The sequence below is a fragment of the Benincasa hispida genome, chromosome 1 (assembly GCF_027475165.1).
Source record: "Benincasa hispida cultivar pf3 chromosome 1, pf3_genome.v1.1, whole genome shotgun sequence".
Classification (NCBI taxonomy): Eukaryota; Viridiplantae; Streptophyta; class Magnoliopsida; order Cucurbitales; family Cucurbitaceae; genus Benincasa; species Benincasa hispida.
This window is the reverse complement of record NC_143478.1, coordinates 91,287,908-91,311,097: the sequence shown is the minus strand read 5'-3', so window position 1 is coordinate 91,311,097 and position 23,190 is coordinate 91,287,908. Positions and strand designations below refer to the sequence as shown.

At 29.5% G+C, this 23,190-nt stretch overlaps 1 protein-coding gene across 1 annotated transcript; it reads left to right on the top strand.

Annotated features, from left to right (window-relative positions):
• Positions 1 to 15,391: 15,391 nt before the first annotated feature.
• On the top strand, positions 15,392 to 22,843 carry LOC120084947 (ABC transporter G family member 29-like). Its single transcript, XM_039040760.2, has 22 exons — positions 15,392 to 16,031; positions 16,293 to 16,502; positions 16,627 to 16,711; positions 16,804 to 16,963; positions 17,068 to 17,144; positions 17,245 to 17,298; positions 17,664 to 17,754; positions 17,835 to 18,136; positions 18,219 to 18,817; positions 18,909 to 19,069; positions 19,183 to 19,292; positions 19,394 to 19,547; positions 19,638 to 19,790; positions 19,886 to 20,061; positions 20,146 to 20,478; positions 20,573 to 20,863; positions 20,954 to 21,037; positions 21,119 to 21,252; positions 21,335 to 21,562; positions 21,675 to 21,846; positions 21,967 to 22,221; positions 22,309 to 22,843. The coding sequence occupies exons 1-22, from the start codon at positions 15,661 to 15,663 to the stop codon at positions 22,579 to 22,581; spliced, it is 4,473 nt and encodes a 1,490-aa protein (XP_038896688.2). The 5' UTR covers positions 15,392 to 15,660; the 3' UTR covers positions 22,582 to 22,843.
• The last annotated feature ends 347 nt before the right edge of the window (positions 22,844 to 23,190 follow it).

The following is a 23,190-nucleotide window of genomic DNA, read 5'->3' as shown; positions in this document are numbered from 1 at the left end:
ATGCTAAAAATGAAATACAACTCTATCTAAATAGGATCTCTTATTTTTATATTTCTATTTTCAAATTTTCTATTAAAGAGACTTTTATAATTTCAATAATGCAAAATGTGTGAAATGGTAGGTATACAAATAAGTTAAGTGGTTGTTTGTTTTGCGAGCATCTGGATTACCATATTTGCTTTGTGGTATTGTAAGATGTCCGAATATCGAGAGATTTTCGCACATCCTAGAATGCCTGAACATCAGGAGATTTTCGAACGTCCTAGGATGCCCTTATAAAGAACATCTCGAGAATTTTGGATGCCTTTCTGAAACATGAATTTTCTATATTCCCGACTTGAGGGCATTCTCATGTACATTTTTCTCCTTTTTTTAATTATATTTTTTAAAAATATATATACACACACAAACACACAAACTTCATTTGCATTACATAATACTGTCAATTATATATATCATTATTTTTTTTTTGTCATATCATAATTCTTATTATTTTTTAGTAAGAAATTTAAATTTAGATTAATATTTATTTTATAAAAAATTTTAAATTATGATACATTATTTTATTGAGAAAAATAACATATAAAAATAATATAGATTGTATTAATTTAAAAATAAATTCAAATTGATAAAAAAAGAAAAAGTTATTTAAGGTCAAATTAATCATTAATTAATAAATAGTCGTAATAGTCGTAATTAATAAAGAAAATTCAAAATATTCTCGAGTAGAAATCCTAAGAAACAAGTATAAAAATATTTTCAAATATGTGCAAAAAAATTTTCTACAAAACAAATATGATAATCTAAATATATCGAACATCTATAATTTTATATATTTAAAATGTTAGGCATCTAAGATTTCAATTATCTATCTTCTAAAAAAACAAAATTAGAATTACCTTACCTACTCCCAAAGACAAAACTTCTGAACCGGTGATCTTTGCTTTGTACAAAAAATAGTATGAGATCATGTGAATAGAATCAAAGTCAATATTGACTTTAGTTTTCTTCTTTTCTAATAAATTGACTTTAGTAATACAATACGTACATAAACGAAGAAAAAGGTTGAAGGTTGAATTAAAATTATGGTATGTCAAAAATTTGAAATACGGCCGCATTCAACATATTAATATCTTGGACTTGGCATTGGGTTTATTAAAAATAAGTAATGTGAAAAGGCTTGGGTTGTCACCAAATTATAATTGACCACCTACACAAAGAATATAATACTATACTAATCTATAAATTGGTCTTTATTTTCCACACAACAACAGCATCAACGTAATTTCCTCTACAAATTAAATAGTAACCTTTTATAATTTTCTCTAACTATAAGGAAGTTTCCAGAAAAGCCTCTCATTAACAATGGAGAATACGAGATATATCCAATGCAATAAAATCATGAAGAAAGTAATTACAACTTTAATTAATTCATTATTATTTTATCCATATGGGTTCTTTTATTATTAGTGTTATTGTTAATGATTTACATGGTCTACCTTATTTACAACCAACTTGTAGGATTTTGACATTTAGAAGAGTAAAAATCTTATATTTGAAAGGTATAACAAAATATTAGAAGAGTAAAAATCTTACGTTTGAAAAGTATAAATTACAAGTGATGAGCTCTAAGAACTATACCAACAATTTATAATTTTGTTTCAAATTATCCCTCTTAGAAATTTGGAATTTCTATATTTGTTTAAGGTTACTTGGTTTCCATTGTAAGAGTTGTCTTACTAGTTATCTTAGAAATTGTCTCACATAGAAACGTCTAATTTTTTTCTTTGGGACATGGATTCTTCGATTAGACGGGGAGTAGGGGAGGAAGTGGGAGAGCTAAACGAGGATGGGGATCGGAAATGCATTCCTCATCCCATCCCTGCCTCGATTAGCCTCTATTTATTTATTTAGTATAATTATTTAACGTTATGTTATTATCATTATTATATAAATATTACATTTAAATTTCAAGTTTGATTGTTTGTTGGTCAAGATAATGAATATATTTGAATTGAATATCTACATTTAGATTATGTATGTAAATAATTTGATTTTTGTCTCTTTCTACTAAAAAAGTTTATTAAGTTTTTAGGCCAAAATTTGAATAATTTATGTTTAAATTCAAATTATCATATAAAACTAATCATAATAAACAATTTAGTGATAGAGTTAATTATTTGATTAAAAATTTTACACATTAATGATTTAAAAAAAAAAACTAAGGGAAAAAAAACTTTCCGCAGGGAACCCGATCCCCGCAAATTTCCTACGAGGAATCCCCTGCCTCAATCCCTGTCGGGAGTTTTACGGGGATGGGGAATAAATAGGGAGTGGGGATAGGAACAAGGGAATGGCATCATCAGCCCCTTTGAGAATGCTAAACCTGCATATTATTTTTCTTTATCTAGAATATCCTTCAATTTATTACTCTTGGATATTTTCCTTTCTTATACTCTACAAAACCTGAATGGGATGTTTTCCTTTTCTTCTCAATGCCTATTTAAAAATAAGTTGTTGTCTTGTTAGGGTTGTCGCTTTTGAGTAATTGTAGTGTTGAAACTTTTTACTTTGTGAGATGGCCAAATTGTGTAATTGTATGTTAATATTTGAGATTGTGATTTAGAGTTCTTGACATTTGGAAGCTATATTCCAAATCAATGTTGAAGCTTGTTTCATGAGAAGGTTGATCTTAGGGGGAGCCTAAGACTTTATTGTTTGGGAAGGGATTCTCAAATTTAAAGGAAACCTATGTTCATCAAGTGAAGTGAGGAAAGATTACACTTAAGAGGAAATCTCATACTTAGGGGAGTCTAAGTTTACTAGAGAGGATCTCACACTTAGGGGAAGCTAAGTGATCATTTATCAAGTTGAGTTATTTGTGTCTTGTTACTGTTTGTCGTCTATTTACATATATGTGCAACGTTATAATTACTTGATTTCATATTAGTAAAAGTATCTTTCATGGGCACACTATCCCTAAGACATAGGTGATTTTTCACCAAATTGGGTTACCAAACCATATATCTTATCTTTCAAAGTTTATTCTTATGTTTTTGTTCTTGCAATTGTTGAAGCATATGTGTGATATTATTATATGTGTGGTGGATAACCTTATTTTCAATCTTAATTAGAAATATTTTAAACTTGAATTCTAAAGTGTGCAGTGGTATAAGATTTTGAGAATATTTTATTATTTTATTATTGGAGTTAGAGAGAATTCTACGAATGTAAAATACGTATTTCAAGCATAAAATTAATAAACTTAAAAAATAAAAATAAATAAATAAATAAATCCAATAAACTAACTTTAGTTGAAAGTGGCGAGTTTTCAAATATTTATTCAATCAATTATTTGTAAATTAATCAAGCTTAATTTGCGTATTATGCTAGAACTTATAATAAAATTATTAATTGTTAAAGCTAGTGTGCTAGTGAAGCAAATATCGCAAACGCATGTTTAAGGATAGAGTTAACGTTGATGAAAGTGAAAATTTATAGTAAATTTAATATAACAAATTATGCGTATTATCACCTTCCCTTTTAATACAAGGATGTAACATTGAGAAATTCGAACCACAAATATCTTAGTCGCTAATATATAATAGTAAATCTAAATAGGAGCAAGGGGTATATACCTCCTTAAATGGTTAACTTTTATTTATGAATAATATAATTTAAAAAAATATTTGCTTTAGTGATAAGAGCATGTAAAGTTAGATGGTGGTGTCAAAATGAACATAACTCATCTGAGATATATTAACGACCATGAAGTCCATGTTTCAAATATTGGGATTTGTGTCTTAAATCTCGTAGTCTGTAAATTTTGTAAACAGATGTTATATAAATAAAAGTCTTATTTATTCTTTCATAAATAAGCATTTGTGCTCAAGTAATAATCTAAAAAGGTCTATAGTATATAATATAGTAAGTAGATAGATTGTTCCCTTAAGTGCTGACTCCAAGACTTGAACAATAAGGCTCCACCCTCTCACTGGCCCAAAAAGAACTTTGTTTTTTTGTTGAACCATAAATAGATTATTCATTAAAGGATCAGTAGTACTTAAGAAGTAAGAGATAATTGCAGGGGTAAAACGATAATTTGACCTAGCTGTAATTACGAACAACATTTGAAGGATTGACTTATATGTATTGGTTAAATAAATGGACACAAAAATATTCTACAGTTCATAAGAGTCTTTAGTGGTATGCTCCATAATTAATGAAGGTTGATTAATTTAATTAGATCATTGAAGCTTATAATTGTAGGTTCATTAGGTCTCTCTACTAGCTCATAATGGGTTAAACAAAGATATTTAGTGTTGAAAGAATTGAAATGTTCAAATTAATTAAGGGAATTAGTATAATATATAAGATACATTATAATAGGAAGTTAATTTTTCCTTGAATTAGGTTCAAAAATTAAACTTTATAATATGAGAGCATTAATACTTGAATATGATTCAAATATTAAACAAATGTGGATTGGATTCATATTAAACTATAGGTTAAAATTAATGTGAATTTGATTCATATTAAATCTATAGGTTATGAGAGAATATATATACTAGAATATGATTCATATATACAATAAATTAAATATATGATATTTAATAAATATATTAATTAAATTAAATTTATTTCATTAATATTTAATTAATTAGTTACTTAATTAAAATATATTTATCATTTTATTTATTAATTAAATGCAAGTGAGTGGTGAGTGAGGAGGGGAGTTACAGATTCTCCTCACGTAGTATATATTATGGGATGAGATTCCAACTGTTTAGGCTATTTTTTAACAAAAAGAAAGAAACCTCTCGCCAATTTCTCTCAAGACACTCCCCATCTTTACATAAGAAAACTCTCTTTGTTTTTCCCCTTCTCTTTCAAGAGGTCTCACAGACTATTTTCTGTACAAGAGGATAGCAAAGAAGTCCTCTTGGTGGTGTTTTAGTTGTGAAAAGAGTTTGTAATCCCAAGAAGAGTTCATACTGTGTTCTACTGTTGATCGAGAGAAGAAACTGTGAAGTGTTCATCATAGGTATTTTGTTTTACTCCTATAAGAATCTTGTATAAGCATGCTTAACTCTTTGTTATATCTCTATATGAAATTCCTGTAACAAAATTGGGGTAAAAGCGATCAATCGCTTCCACTTTAGGAATTTCATTCCTTCACCAAATTCTCCAATCCCTATTGTACTAAAAAAAGAAAGAGAGGAAAAAAAGGCTAGATGATGCCCCTCCTATCTGTCTAGGTTCGATTCGTGGAGAAGGCAATTATCTAACTATGTTTGTCTTGTTGTTTTAACTCCCATTCGTCTAAAAAGAATTCTCATCTAGGCACCATTTGGTAATCTTTTCATTTTCTGTTTTCGATTTTTTGTAAATTAAGTCTATTTCCTTCCTATTTCTTACAATGATTTGCATCTTTCTTAAGTGTAATGGTTGAATTCCTAATCAAATCCTAAAAATAAAAACAACTTTTTTATATGTCAAATTTTGGCTTGTTTTCTTTTTTAAACCATTGGTAAAAAACAAATAACAAAAAAAGAAATTTAGAGGTGAAAGTAATGTCTATAAACCTAATTTTTTTAAAAAAAAAAGAAAAACAAAATGATTACCGAAGGATGCGTTTTTTTTTTTTTTTCATTTTTATTATGTCCAATAAATCTTTTAAAAATGTTTAATAGACTGACCATGAACATTCAGTTTTTTTCTAATTTAGCCTTAAATTTCCAATTTTATAAGCTATTAGATACGTTAACCTTTTAAAAAAAAAAAAATCAATAAGATGTAGTAGATGCAAAGTTAAATTTATATTTGATAAAAAAAAATAATATTTTTTTATAGATCTATTAACCACAAATTTAAATTTTATATTTAATAAAAAATTTCTCTATTATTTTCTTAATAGATCCAAAAGATACAAAAGTAAGTTTCATATATGGTATAAATTTTTTAAATATTTTTTTGAATATCTAAGCATCTAGATTTATTGGACATAAAATTGAATATTGATGATATATAACACATATTGATACAATTATAGAAGCTATGGGCCTAAACGTCTAACCTAATATGAATATGTGTGCTCTATCATGAAGCTCTAGATCTAACACTACTAACACATATTTATGTCGGTTGCGCTATCAGTATACTCACTTTAGCATGATAGTAACATTTAATCCATTTTTTTAAGGAAAAAAATATTTCAATAATTATTAAAACATATTCCATCATAAAAAAAATGGTGAAACCCTATCTTTGCTTCAATTTAGGAGTTTTTTATTTTTTACAATAATGTTGAACCATCTATATTTAACTCATAAATTAAGGATTGATATAAAGCAATCAAATTGTATTAACTGGTGTCCAACATATATATTGAAAATTGTTTGTATTAATCACAAAATTAATATTTATAGTTATATTTATACTAATTCTTTAACCAAAAAAAATATGTATATGAATTTAGACCTTACTTTTAGAAGCGAATTAATTTCAACTCTTCCAAAGTAGTTTATAGCTATTTTTACTTGATTTCATTTAAAATCAATTTATAATCACTAAAAATAATTATATATATATTTTTTTCCATTTAGTTCAATTGATAAAAATACAAAGATAAGAAATTCAAACTTTTAACCTTTGTGTTTAGAGTATGGATGTTTCTTCAACTCAAAAAAATAAAATAAAATGTGTCAAACTCAATAAATATTAATTCATTGAAGAAAATTAGGTGATGGAATTTAGTATATAAAAAAATTCTCCCTAAATGTAAGTAAATTCACAATAAAAACTTTATTAAATATACTTAAAAAAAACTTGGTAAAATGAAATCAAAAGCATTTAATTGGTACCTTTTGTAATGTGAAGATGAGGAGAGAGAAGCATTGAATTGGGGAAGGAAATGTAAGAAACAGAGAAGAAGAAGCAATATTCCACCAATTATATGACAAGAAATTTATAATGGACTTTGCCAATTTGGGAATATAAAGACATTATATATAAATAAGTTACAATACCACAAGCCATAAGGAATCTTCCTACTTTTCCATTTCTATTCACGTGGTCAACTATTGATAATATATACATCAATAATAAATGTTTTAATCATAATATTATTATTATTATTTATTGAATTCTTTCATAAAAAATATATGTCTAGACTAATTGAATTAGGTTCAAAATAACTAAAATTTTATAAAATACTGTTTTCTTATGACAACTCCTTAACAATAAAATATAAAACTAACTAAATGTTGAAACATGCAAATATCCAATCTATATAACAGATAACTCTACATGTCAATATGAACACAGGTCAACTGGTATACGAATCTATCAATGATTAAAAGATTTGTGGTTTGAATCATCCTATATTACCAAAAGAAAACTCAACATACATAAAATTTTAGGGTAATTATTTTAAATAATAAAATTACTGAAAATATAACAAAATGGCATTGTTTATCAGTGATAGATGGTGACAAGTACTGATAGATGTTTAAAGTGTGATATTTTACTATATTTATAAATAAGTTGACACATTTTTCTATATTTGAAACAATCTTAAATTTTAGATTATTTTTGTTGTTAGGTGATGCTCTTTTTATTTTTATATATAGAAGATATATGTGTATAAGTTAAATTTTATGACTTCTAAAAAGAGTAAACAAACATTTTTGGCTCATTTGGTAACATTTTTTTTAAAAAATTAAGCCTATATCATCCACATTTCTTACAAAAACTTGCATATTTCTTAAGTACAATAGTTGAATTCTTAGCCAAATTCAAAAAATAAAACAACTTTTTGAAAGCTACTTTTTTTAGTTATTAAAATTTGTCTTGATTTTTTAAATTATTGGTGAAAAGTAGATAACAAATAAAGAAATTTAGAGATGCAAGTAATAGACTTAATTTTTTTTTTAAAAAAAAAAAATGATTACTAAACGGAAGTATAACCCAACTATTGAATTATGTCTGAGTTAGTAATGTGACATCATGCTGGTCAAGTAAATTTGTTGGGAAAAAAAGACAGACTCCATTTACTTATATATATTTTGGTTGTTGGATTTTTTTATATATTAAAAATCTTATTTAAAATTAAGGGAGGGCCATAAATTTTGAAGTTGAGGGAATTGGATTGGGGTCACAATTCCCAAATTTGATACAAATGATCCAAATTCATTAATTAAAGTAACACTCAAATAGATTTGGAAGAAAAAACAAAAAGATATAGATGGTTACCAATTGCTCAAATAAACCAAATAATAATAATTTAAAATGAAAAAAAAAAATGCATATTGATGATGAGAGAGAAGAAGAGTGTAACTTAGTTGACTGTCTCCCTTCAGTGGCTTGACGTTCACCAACCAATTCCTTTGTTTTTTCTTTTTTTTTTTTCTTTTTTTCCCTCTCTCTATATGATTTTTAATATAAATGGGAAAAAATGTAAAACGTGATACAAATCACTGCATTTGTTAATTATTTATTAGTAAAGTATTTTTATTCTAATTCATTAGTTCGTTTAGCCGCCAATACATTTGATAATTGAATGATTTCTTTACTAATCTTATCAATTAAAAATTATCTCCAATTTGGCTAGTGGATCCAATAATTCCATGCAACTTATATTATATAAAACGAATATGCTTTCTTTTTTATAGGAAATATATATATCTTAATAAACCATTTGCTAACTTTATGATTACTAATTCTACTTTTTAATTTTTATAAAATAAAAATACTTTTTAAGTTTTCAAGTTTTGTTAAATACAAATAAAATTCAACTTTTTTTTTATATATATATAGTAGAACATGCATGAAAGAATTTTCTTAGAAAATAAAAATTAAACTTGTTTGGTAACGTTTTCGTTTCATGTTTCCTATTTCTTGTTCACTGTTTCTTGTTTTCTATTTTCTCTTTTCTGAGAACAAAAATATGAATATGATTGATAATTATTCTTGTTCACTTTTTCTTGAGAAAAAAATAAATAGAAACAAAAACTTGTTTGATAACTAGTTCTTGTTTCTTTTTTTTTTTTTCTTAACAATATAAAGATATGTCGTACATTAAACATCAAAAAAAATTATTAGAAGTTTATGTCATCTAATACAAGTAAGTTTCGATGGCAATTAAATATAATAAAAAAAGTTGTATCATATCTTTCATATGTTGTCCAAATTTGATCGATACTGTCATCTCTAACTCAAGCCATTTGTCTTAAATAATGTTGAATCAAATCCAATTTAATTATATTACTCTGTAAATGTTGTGGTTGCAAAATATTAAAGTTAAGTTAATGTCTTAGTCAGCAAAATTTATATATATTATAAAATTCTACTCGGTTTCAAATATACTAAAAATATTAGGACTAAAATAATGTATTAAACATGTATATCGTAAAAATTAATACTCAAAAGGAATATAAAAAAATAATATACATATCAAAAATTAAAATAATATATAAATTTAAATATTGGAGAATTTTAAAATTCAAAATTAAAATAAAATCTAATATAGCAGAATTATTTTTGTAAATAATAAAATTGATAAAGAAAATAAATAAAATATGGAAATATGGAAATAAATATAAAATAAAAAACAAAATAAAAGAGCTCAGCTGGAGAGTTAAACACACAACCAAAAAGTGAAAAGATAGATTTAGCATGCATGACTACCAAGCCACCAAGTCCAAATTTTAATAAATAAAAGAAACAGTATTGTATAAAACAGAAACAAAATTGGTTGAAAATACTTTTTGTAGTTTGTCAAATTTGTCCTAATTTTTTAAAACGTTTATCAAATTCTAGAAACAAAAAATAAAATAACTATCAAACAAAAGTTAGTTTTTTAGAAAATGAGAAATAGGAACATGAAATAGGAAATAGGAACGTCATCAATCGGGCCCTAAGTTTTTCTCTTAAAAGGTTTATAGTACTAAAAACATTCTACAAAAACAGATCTATCAAATGCATAGTCTTACTTTCATTCAATTAAAGACATGTTTTAGAGTGACTTTGAAATAGTTAAATTCAATTTTAAACATGTCTTTAATCATTTAAAATCAATTTTTCAGTACAAGTGTTGATGCATGATTCTAGTGTTCAAGGTAAATTTGATTGTGGAGAGTCCACATGTACTTGTAAAACAAAATCTCAACATCAGTGTGGTGCTTGCTTCAACACACTCCAATGCTTAAGTTAGTACAGAGTAGAAATAGTCTCAAGGCGAGTATGGTGATGTTTCCTACCTCACGACTTGGGGTGTTTCATAATTTTATACCCTTGAGGTGTCCAACAATGCATTGACATGCATACGTGAGCTCTTTTGGTGTCAGTAAACGAACACTGAGGCCAGTCATCCAACTTAACTTATAGCTAAAGGTCATTTTTAACCACTTTTGGGAGTCGGGTTGTTCCTGGACTCGACTATCAAGTCTTGGAAACCACACCCTTTTTTCCTTTCTGGCACTTGGGTTGTCATATCTTATATGTTGCAACTAATGGACTTTACGCCTAATTCAATTCATAACCATATGAAAATATCATTTAAAAGCTTAAAATCAAATTTAAAGATAACTATATGAAAATTGCTATAATAAATAACTTTTATATAGAAATTATCATTTTCACTAAAATCAATCCCTCTAAACTTAAACTCTTTCTGTTATATTTGACATATGACATGTGATAAACGTGACGTTCCATGCATATTTCTTTCTTTTAGAAAGATAAACAGGAAAAAAGAAGTGAACATCATGAATCCAAAATCCATGGAATCAAATACATAAAAGTCTCAACTAACAATATCAAATTAGGGCACACATGAAAGACAAAACTCAACTACCAAAGACTTTTTATAAGCTAGGCTGTGGGATCTGTTTTGGTTCTGTTGCTTTTCCTAGTTCAATTTTCAAATTTTTAACCACACATTTATCTATACATTTACTAAAAGACTTTTATGTACATAATTTAATTTTATGGGGAAAAAAGAGATTTGATTGCCTATGTTTGGACTTCAGAAGGATTGGTACATGTGTAAACAATTGTATATCATGACAAAAATATCATTTTAAGCTGTTGGTAGTCTAGTTACATTCTTTTGTTTGATTTTAATTTTAAATTTTAATTATCTAGTTGATTGTTGTGTTCATATTAATATGTATCATTTATCTCATATTAATAAAATAAACTAAGTCATTCATTTTTCTCACCCTTTTCTCACCCTCTTTAATTAACTAAATTGTTCTACATCAACATTCAACCCTTTATTTCAATTCTTGTAATCATTTCTAATAAGTATTTTTGAACACTTAACATGAAAAAAGAATATATAGTTGGTTTTATCTTTAGTTACACTTTTTTAATCAAAATAATACAAGTGTTCTTTCACATTGACATAGTTCAAAAAAGTTTGAAAAACTTACCAAAGCAAGTCTTACTTAAGCAACCTTAAGACCACAAAAAAACTAATTAATCTTTGCATAAGAGAATGATTTGACAAAACTTTCTACACAAATTCAAACTAATTGAAATATATTTGGCTTCACATATCTTTGCACACACAACAAAAAAAAGTTGGAACATTATTTTATGTATATAGTTTCACATTTGATTCTCTTCTACCATAATAGCCAACAAAACCCTAATGACTTTGAGGTTATTGCCTTTGAACCCATGTCCATATTCTAGATAAGTTTTTCAAAAATTAGAAGATAAAATTAATAAACTATTGGTTCAAGAAAATGTTACAAAATACTACTTTTTTCATTTGATCTACAGCTTTATATATGACATTTTTTAATCAAATGTTTTGTTTTTTTTTAAAAAAAAAAAAAAAAATCTTTTTTAATCACCATTTATAATTTATTCAAGGTATCATAGTTAAATTTTATAATATTATCTCATGAATTAATTCAGATATTATTATCCCTTTAGCCTGTTAATATGAACAAAATATTTAACCTTATTAAACCGGCCTTATTTTAAGTTTGCCTTTTTATTTAAAAAGACCGATTTTTTTAACCTTTTTTTTTTTTTTTTAATGTGATTTAAGTTTGAAAGCTTTTCCACAAAGCGGAAATTAGATTGGACATTGCTGCCTTTTACTTTACAATCAATAGACCTAATTGGTTGATATATTCTCTTTTAAAATTTTTCATATTCCCAAGTATCACAATGAATACTTGTGTCCAAATGATTGTAATATCGTTTTCTATCTTATTAATAATCATTTTTACTAATTAATTTTTTTTCTTATAAATTAAATTTCAAAGTTCACAATTATGAGAATATTGTAAAAGTACTGATAATATTTAATTATTTGAAATTTATCCGCTTAAACTTTTGAATTTAGGGGTGATTTAACCATTTTTTTAGCCACTTATCTTCAATAATTAACTTATGATTATTTTTAAAAATAGAAAAATGAACTAACTTGTTTACAAATATAATCAATTGTTACGGTCATTTATCACTCATTGATAGATAATGATATTTTACTAAATAGATAAAGATGGAATAAATACCAATAAATAGTTTAGGGTAGAATTTATAATAATTAGTTATAGTATAAAAAATTATCTATTCAATGTTTTTTTTAATCTAAATATCGACAAACTCATTTATATGATTAAATATTCAAATCATCCTTCAAAAGTGGACCCCTTTTGCCTAATTTTTGGAAGAGATAAATGATTTTTTTTTTTCCCAACAACTCTCACTTCCTATTGCAATTTTCCCCCCTTTCATGTTAGGTTTTGTGGGTGACTGGTCTTTCCAACTATATATAAATATAATTTATATATAGTTAAGTAGAGAATTGCTTTTCAATAATTTTCCACTTTCAATTGGTCCCTTAGTGGTATAGCTACTTAGTTTAGATTTTTCAAATCATCTTTCATTTTGTATTAAAGTACGTAATATTAATCATTATGTAGTTCATCTACAAAATATAATAATTTTATCACAACGTAGTAATAAAAAGAAAATTATATGATATGATTGTTTTCAATATATTATCATTTAATTTATTTATTAGTATCTCTAAACTTAAATATAAGCTTAGATAATTAAAGCATAATTTAAAAAGTTTTTTTTTTTTTTTTTTTTAATTTCAATAGGGAAAAAGAAGATCACTAGTAGTATATGAAAAAATGAAATTTATTTTGGGGTCACCTACCCCCCCACATTCATCTTGATCACTCACCTACCTTCTATCTTGACCAACTTTAGATGAAAATCAATCTCTTATCAAACATTTCTCTTTTGATCTTTTGGATTTTTGTTCTCTTCTTATCAAACTAGCTAGGTTTTATCCAAACACATGAATACTTAAGTACTTGATAGAAGTTTCTTAGTCGAGTGCAGGTCGTTCTTCAATTAAGTGAGACATATTAAATAGATGCAACCAAAGATTCAATAGCTTCCTTCAAGTAGAAAATTGTAGTCCAACTTAATGAGTAACCACCTAGTTCAAGTGGATCATAACCTAACTAAATGAGACTAGAAGTCACACCAAACTCAAATTGATTAGTTGCATAGACAATTCAAATACTTGAAATCAACAAGAAAACATGATGAGGGTTAGCTCAAGAGCTTCAAACATGTCATACAATGTGATGACTACTATTTTGTATCATTCTCTAGGGTTTGAATGTTGACTTATGTTAACAAGATCTTCCTTTGCTTGATACATTTGATGTGATCAATCAATAACTATATATACATTTGCAAGCCATGTATAATTGACATATATAATCCTACTAGCATGATACAAACTAATGCTGGTATCGTATTTTTCTAAGGTATATTAGTGCTTTGTGTCAAGGCTCAAGACTTAATTAAGCTAACTTACCCATAATCAAAATGAGTTTGATAAACTTCAAATTAATAATATGCAACTTATTCTCATACAAGTAAGCACAAACTTTAACTCATTTAATGTTACTATTTTTTACCACTTTAACGTGCAATTAATCAGTTTAATCAATTCTTTGACCAAAATCAGTCAAACAAATATACCATACAAATCCGATGGAACTTAACCACAACCTCGAACTCTTCCAAACTAAACATACTTCCCAAAATTAAAAATTTAAGCATAAAATGTAAATGAAAATGGGAAGTGGAATCTTTCCCTCTTCTCACTAACCAAATGGAATAAAAAGAAAAAGGGAAAAGAAATAAATAAATAACAAGTCCACACCTCTTCCCCGGCTGAGCGGGCGCGCGCAACAGCAAGTGAACCGTTGGAAGTCCCTCTTGTTAGGTAATCCAGCGCAATACTCAATATCATATTATCTAATTAAAAACATAAATTAAATTTTTAAATACTGTTTTATTTTATATTCAATTAAAGTTATCTATTTACTCTCTCAACTTTTTAAAAATATTTAATACACTTTATTTTTATTTCTCATTATTCGTAAGTCTATTTTAAATGTACAAAAACTTTCAAATTATAAACTAAATCTATATTTTAATCTTTATTTTATTCAACTATTTTTAAATATAGCAAAATGAGTTTGACTTATTTATAAATATAGAAAAAACAGACATTTTCAACCGTTTTGTTGTTTAAACAAATTACCCTATTTTATATATATATTTTTTGTCTATACTTCCAAACATCTACTTTAACTTAATTTCTATACTTTCAACTTATCTCTATTTTAATTTTTATACTTTTTTGTTTTGTTTTGTCTTTTAAACGTAGTACCTATTCTTTCAAAATTTAGGTTTTGGTCCCTATATTTTTTAGAAGTGATCATTATTTTGGTCATTTGACTTTTTTTTTTATTACGTCAACATGACATTATGCTCGATAAATTTTTTGAAATGTACCTATAAATATATATATTAAAATTTCAAATATGTATAGAATTTATGTTGAAATTTTGTAACCATCAACCAAAATAATCACTTTTAAAATTACAAATACTAAGGACATGTTTGGATTCACTTTTTAAATACTTAGATAATTGTTTCTCAATATAAAAAAAATATTTTTGAATACTTAAAAATCAATTTAAACATGCACAAAATAGATATTTTGATACTACAATGACTAATATATATGTGTGTGTATATATATATAAGTTAAAAGTACAATAACTCTAATCTGAAATCATAGAGATAGAAATAATATTTAAACAGAAAATAAAAAAAAAAAAAAATTGGACTGACTCCTCAACTCCATAATAATTAATTTTTTTAAAAAAAAGGGGGGGAGGGGGGAAGGTGGGTATCAGCTGGCCTTGTTTGAATAATTTTCAACCCAAATACCAAATCTATTTTATTTTATTTTATATATTTTTTTAAAAAAATAGTTATTCTCCAAAATTGACATTTCTTTAATTCCAAAAAAATTGGCTTCCTCTTTGCACCTTTCCTTTCCCCTTCCTCTTCCTCTTTATAAATCCTTCTTCCTTTTCTCTTCCAAAATTACCACTCTCTTCTTCTTCTCTTTCACCAGAGAGTGAGAAACAGAGACCCAAAATTACCTAACCCAAAAACAATCCCATCTTTCTTTCCCTCTTCTTCTTAATTCTTTATTGTTTCCATTCTTTTTTCCAGCAACTATCTCCACTTGTACACAAATTTTCTCTGGGTTTCTTTTCTAAGAAAAACAGGGGATTTTAAACCCAAAAAATGGAACGGCGGACTAGTCGCAATTTCAGCCGGAGTATTAGCCGGAGTTTCAGCCGGGCAAGCTGGAGCATGGAAGATGTGTTTGCTAATGGGAACCCTTCTCGCAGAAGCACTCGAGTCGATGAAGACGAAGAGGCTCTGCGTTGGGCCGCCATTGAAAAGCTTCCCACTTACGACCGTCTTAGAACCAGCATCTTGCAGTCCGTTAATGAACCCGACCCTCGACTCGCTGGAAACTTACCGCTTCATAAGGAAGTTGACGTTCGGAAACTCGGCGTTAATGACCGCCAGGATTTTATTGATCGGATTTTTAAAGTTGCAGAGGAGGATAATGAGAAGTTCTTGAGGAAGCTGAAGAACAGAATTGACCGGTAACTTCCGCCCTCACTTGTTTGTTTCTTCTTTCCACTTTTGTCCAATTGGTTCGATTATCAGTTAAATATTTGGCACTTCCATTACCATTTTATTCTCCAATTGCCACCAAACCACATCAATTTTTAAGGTCCATTAATATTTGAGTGCAGTATTTATTCATTCATGGTCTCTATCACAAACAAAAAATAAAAAATAAAAAATGTTTAACCTATTTACATCATATTTCTATCTCTTACTTACTGGGAAAAAAATTGCAGAGTTGGAATCCGACTTCCTACAGTAGAAGTTAGATTCGAACATCTGACCATTGAAGCAGATTGTCATGTCGGGAACAGAGCTTTACCGACGCTGCCGAACGTGGCAAGGAACATGGTGGAATCGGCCATTAGTTTGCTTGGAATAAAATTGGCTAAACAAACCAAACTCACCATCCTTAAAGATGCCTCTGGCATTGTCAAACCATCCAGGTAATAAAGATAGACATTTTCTTATCTATTAAAAATAAATTTTAGCATTTACCATCCCTTATTTACAATAACGGAAAATGTAAAATTGATATATATATATTTTTTTGGGTGTATATTATTTTAGGATGACCCTTTTGCTAGGTCCCCCATCCTCAGGCAAAACAACTCTCTTGTTGGCTTTGGCAGGAAAATTAGACCCAAGTTTAAAGGTAAACAAAAATACAACATTTTCTTAAAATTAAAAATAGTAACTAAATTTTATTTTATTTTAACTTAAACTATATATATTTTGGTTGGACAGGTGAAGGGAGGGGTGACCTACAACGGGCACAAATTGAAAGAATTTGTTCCACAAAAAACGTCGGCTTACATTAGCCAAAACGATGTTCACATTGGAATTATGACGGTCAAAGAAACCCTCGATTTCTCTGCTAGATGTCAAGGAGTTGGGACTCGTTATGGTATTTTTCCTTTTTATTTACCTAAATAAATAAAAGCCAACCCAATTTTTCCATTTAAACAAACAAATTTAATGACTTAATTATTAATTTTTTTTTTCTTAAAGAACTCTTGAGTGAGCTTGCTAGAAGAGAAAAGGATGCAGGGATCAAACCAGAGGCAGAAGTAGACCTTTTCATGAAGGTAATTTAATCCTTTCATAATTATTAATTACCCAACATGTTTATATTTAAATATATATAAGAAAAAGAAATTGATTAAAAAAATAAATTGGAAATTACAGGCAACCGCCATGGAAGGAGTTGAGAGCAGCCTCATTACTGACTACACTCTCAAAGTAAGTTTACCGGTTCCCCAAGTAAAAGGTCAAAGACATAATAACAAATCAATCAATTTGACCAATTGGCATAATTAAGTTAGAAATATATAATTTTTAAATTCATCTTATGGTATTATTATTTTAATCAAAATGGTATGGTTGGTGGATGAAGTTTCCCTTTTATGACTTTTTGTGCATGAATTCCTATCCTTAACGACTCGACCAAACCAAAGCCTCCTTTTCTGATTTTCTTCCATCTCACCTACTCTTTTTGTTTTAATCTAAACTATTAACAAAAGAATATTTGAATTTATCTCATTTTATGCCATTTTTTTGTAATTATATAAATTAAAAAAAAAATGTCTTTGGTATTTATTCAACAGATACTTGGACTTGACATTTGCAAAGACACCATTGTTGGAGATGAAATGATAAGGGGTATATCTGGTGGACAGAGAAAAAGAGTCACCACAGGTTAAAAAGATTAGTTAATTATTAAGCGTAGAAGTGTTGAATATTAAATTGACAAACATATATGTGATTAATTAATACAGGAGAGATGATTGTTGGACCCACAAAGACATTATTTATGGATGAAATATCAACGGGTCTTGATAGTTCAACAACTTATCAAATAGTGAAATGCCTACAACAGATTGTGCACTTAACCGAGGGTACAATTTTAATGTCCCTACTCCAGCCTGCTCCTGAGACGTTCGATCTTTTTGATGACATCATCCTCGTATCGGAGGGTCAGATCGTTTATCAGGGCCCACGTGACCACATCGTTGAATTCTTTGAATCGTGCGGCTTCAAATGCCCCGAAAGAAAAGGGACCGCTGATTTCTTACAAGAGGTTAACACATCAACGATCCACATTACTCCTCACACTATTCCCTTACTCTACTCGCGTCACACCTGATTCTTACTTATTGCAGGTTACTTCAAGAAAAGACCAAGAACAATATTGGGCTGATCGGAGAAAGCCGTACCGGTACGTTCCGGTATCGGAGTTCGCCAGCCGATTCAAGCGTTTCCATGTCGGTTTGAGGTTAGAAAACGAGCTCTCTATCCCTTACGATAAGTCTCGTGGTCATAAAGCTGCTCTGGTTTTCTCTGAGAATGTCGTCCCCAAAATGGAGCTTCTCAAAGCTTGCTTCGATAAAGAATGGTTGTTGATGAAGCGAAACTCGTTTGTTTACATCTTCAAAACTGTTCAAATCATTATCGTTGCCATTATAGCATCCACGGTGTTCTTAAGGACGAGAATGCACACCAGAGATGAATCGGATGGGGCTGTGTTTATTGGGGCTCTTTTGTTTTCTTTGGTTAGTAATATGTTTAATGGATTCTCTGAGCTTGCAATGACTATTTCAAGACTTCCTGTGTTTTACAAGCAAAGAGATCTTAAGTTTCACCCTCCATGGACTTACACTATCCCTACTGTCATTCTTGGAATACCCACTTCGCTTCTTGAATCTGTTGTTTGGTTGCTGGTTACATATTACACAATTGGATTTGCTCCTGAGGCTAGCAGGTTAGAGATTTTTGTTGAATTATTAGTTCAAATTAGCTTTGGTGTGTGTTCATATTTAGTTTATTAACTTGGATTCATTTGGAATTTTCAGGTTCTTCAAGCAATTGTTGTTGATATTTCTTGTGCAACAAATGGCAGCTGGAGTGTTTAGACTCATTGCTGGAATTTGTAGGAGTATGATCATTGCTAACACTGGAGGGTCATTGATTCTTCTACTTATATTCTTGTTGGGTGGTTTTATCATTCCTAGAGGTAACTTAGCAATTGACATGGTGACATAATTAGTTAATGTTGATTCATTCAATAGCATCCTCAACATAGAGTATGTGATTAAAGAATAATCTCTTATTTTGTTATTGTAACAGGTGAAATTCCAAAGTGGTGGATATGGGGTTACTGGATTTCACCCCTGACTTATGGTTTCAATGCTATAACTGTTAATGAAATGTTTGCCCCTAGGTGGATGAATAAGATGGTATGGATTTAGTTTTCTTCTAAAACTTTCCCTTTTCAATAAACAAGAAAAAACACATGGAAAAGTTCGTTTATGAATGTCTTGGGTTGACCCTATTGCAGATTCCAAATACTACTGTTAGTTTGGGTGTGAAGGTGCTACAAAATTTTGATGTTTTTCCCAATAGGAATTGGTATTGGATTGGCGTTGCAGCTATTATTGGATTTGCAATTCTCTTCAATATTCTTTTCACCATTTCACTTACCTATCTTAATCGTAAGAATTCTCATTCTGTTCCGCCTGTATGACATATCATTTGTGTTAGAACTCTTCTAATCAAACTTATTCTACTCTGTCATGTATTAGCACTCACAAAGCATCAAGCAATAATGTCTGAAGAAACAGCATCGGAGATGGAGGCTAACCAAGAAGATTCACAAGAACCTAGACTAAGAAGACCCATGTCGAAAAAAGATTCATTCCCTCAATCGTTATCAGCTTCAGATGGAAACAATACAAGTGAGTAACATAATAGATTAAATCATTCTAACTGTGTGTAAAAATGGTCAGTTATCATCATATTGCTCACATGATCTTTGTTTGATTTTTTCCAGGAGAAATGAACATGCAAAGAATGAGTAGCAAATCTAATACCAATGGATTAAAAAGAAATTCAAGTTCCTTAATTGAAGAGACCAATGGTGTTCCAGCCAAGAAGGGAATGATCCTTCCTTTTAGTCCTCTTGCTATGTCCTTTGACACTGTAAATTACTACGTGGACATGCCTCCTGTAAGAAGAAACTCTTTTCATCAATCTTTCTTTCATGATTCAGCATTGAATTTTACTCATAGTTGATTGTTATAATCATAACAGGAAATGAAAGAGCAAGGAGTCACAGAAGATAGGCTCCAACTTCTTCGTGGAGTTACGGGTGCTTTTCGTCCTGGAGTCCTTACTGCACTAATGGGTGTTAGCGGTGCTGGAAAAACAACTTTGATGGATGTTTTAGCAGGAAGAAAAACTGGAGGTTATATTGAAGGGGATGTCAGAATTTCAGGGTTCCCTAAAAAACAAGAAACTTTTGCAAGAATTTCTGGATATTGCGAGCAAAATGATATCCACTCTCCTCAAGTCACAATTCGAGAGTCCTTAATTTACTCTGCTTTCCTTAGGCTCCCAAAAGAAGTCAGCAAAGAGGAAAAAATGGTAAGAACAATAACATTATCTCGTCTTTTAAATAGGTCCTGAGAAATGTAGAAATATATTACTAAACTGTTTGTGTTGGTTATGTCTTTTTCAGGTCTTTGTGGATGAGGTGATGGACTTGGTGGAGTTAGACAGCCTTAAGGATGCTATAGTAGGGCTGCCAGGAGTTACAGGGTTGTCAACCGAACAGAGAAAAAGATTAACAATTGCCGTGGAACTTGTTGCTAACCCCTCAATCATTTTCATGGATGAACCGACCTCCGGTCTTGATGCCAGGGCAGCTGCCATTGTCATGAGAGCTGTTAGAAACACTGTGGATACTGGAAGAACAGTGGTTTGCACTATTCACCAACCTAGCATTGATATATTTGAAGCCTTTGATGAGGTAAGTACATTTCTCCTTGCTCTGTCTCTCTCTTTCTGCATCCATCCCTTGTGACAGTGTGTGATACTTACTCGATATCGTGTATCTCAGTTACTATTAATGAAAAGAGGAGGCCAAGTGATCTACTTTGGACCTTTGGGTCGCAATTCTCAAAAGATCATCGAGTATTTCGAGGTACTTAATCTTCCTTGAATTCATCTATTTCTTTTCTAAAATAAAAAATAGTTCTCTCAATTTAGATTAACTGGTTTGTAGTCAATTCCTGGAGTGCCCAAAATCAAAGAGAAGTATAATCCAGCTACTTGGATGTTGGAAGTAAGCTCTGTAGCCGCTGAAGTTCGTCTCAGCATGGACTTTGCTGAACATTACAAATCATCATCCTTGTATAAGTAAGTAAAATATGAATGATATAAAAAAAAGTATTATGTTCCAAAATTTTTGTTTTATTCTAAATGAATTTTCTTGAAATAGGCGAAACAAGGAACTAGTAACAGACTTGAGCACACCTCCACCTGGAGCCAAGGACCTGTATTTCGAGAGTCAATACTCACAATCGGCATGGGGGCAGTTGAAATGTTGCCTTTGGAAACAATGGTGGACTTACTGGAGAAGTCCTGATTACAACCTTGTCAGATACTTCTTCACCTTGGCTGCTGCTCTCATGATTGGAACAGTTTTCTGGAAGGTTGGCACCAAAAGGTACATTCTTATTTCCTCCCTAACAATCATCCAAATAATTTATGGGAGCAAATGTTCATTTGCTCAGCTGTTTGAGAACTATTTTCTAAATTGTTGTTCATGTGTTGTTCAGGGATAGTTCAACCGATCTCACCATGGTCATCGGGGCCATGTATGCCGCTGTATTATTTGTTGGAATCAATAATTGCCAAACTGTACAACCCATAGTTTCAGTGGAGAGAACTGTATTCTATAGAGAAAGAGCTGCAGGAATGTATTCTGCTTTGCCTTATGCCCTTGCTCAGGTGAGTTAGTTAACTGGATTTTATTAGTATTTTCAATAATGTGTTTCTCTTCTGGATGTGATCATGCCATTTTGATATTAGAGAACCAATGATTGAAATTGAATCATGTGAATAATGCAGGTGTTGGTAGAGATCCCATTCATTCTTGTTCAAACAACATACTATACTCTTATTGTGTACTCCATGGTCAGCTTTCAATGGACAGCTCCAAAATTCTTCTGGTTTTACTTCATCAACTTCTTCTCCTTCCTCTACTTCACATACTATGGCATGATGACTGTGTCCATTACACCAAACCACCATGTAGCAGCCATATTTGCAGCAGCTTTCTATGCACTCTTCAACCTCTTCTCTGGATTCTTCGTCCCAAGACCGGTAAGGCACCTTTCCAACTTGAATGTTATGAGAACCAACTTAAACCATATACATAAAGCTAATGTAACTATCTTTTTGAAACTTCAGAGAATTCCCAAATGGTGGGTGTGGTATTATTGGATCTGCCCTATTGCATGGACCGTGTACGGGTTGATCATATCGCAGTATGGAGATGTTGAGAAGACCATATCGGTGCCTGGATCATCTGATAAAATTGCTATAAAATCTTACATTGAAAGCCATTTCGGTTATGATCCTAACTTCATGGGACCAGTTGCAGGAGTTTTGGTGGGTTTTGCAGCCTTCTTTGCATTCATATTTGCGTATTGCATAAAGACGTTGAACTTCCAATTGAGGTAGAAAAGAGCAGCTAGTGAAAGACAGCCTCTTCATAATGCAATTTTCTATATATATATAGCCAATTCTTGTAAATATATATAGTATAAGTGTAATGAAGATCATGTTCGATCATTCTAAAAGTTTTGATGTAGTTGTATGTTTAAATGTAAAGGGTGTTGGATTGTCTTAAATTAAAGGAAACATATACTACAACTATGCCAAGCCTGTGTGAGATGCCATTTTTTAATATATATATATATATATATTCAATTCATGCATAAAAGGAAGTTGTCAATATCATTAAATGTCTCTCATAATCAACAAATTGCCACCAAAAAAAAAAAAAAACAGTAAATTCAGCTTCCTTTTTTTGAAGAGGTATCAAGTGAAAATGTTAACTTTTGAATTGATTATAAATGGCTCAAGTGAAAATATTATGAAATATTTGTTTCACTGATCAGTTTGGTCATTGGTGTCCTATGTCAAATTGTGGGTTAGCGTCCTAAATCACCATTTTTCTAGTTGATTTCACTTCAGAATTAATTTTAGTCTTGAATGTGTTGGGATCTTCAAAGCTGCACGAACATTCTATTCTTTTCTTGGAACGAATATTTAATAAGGCTATTTATA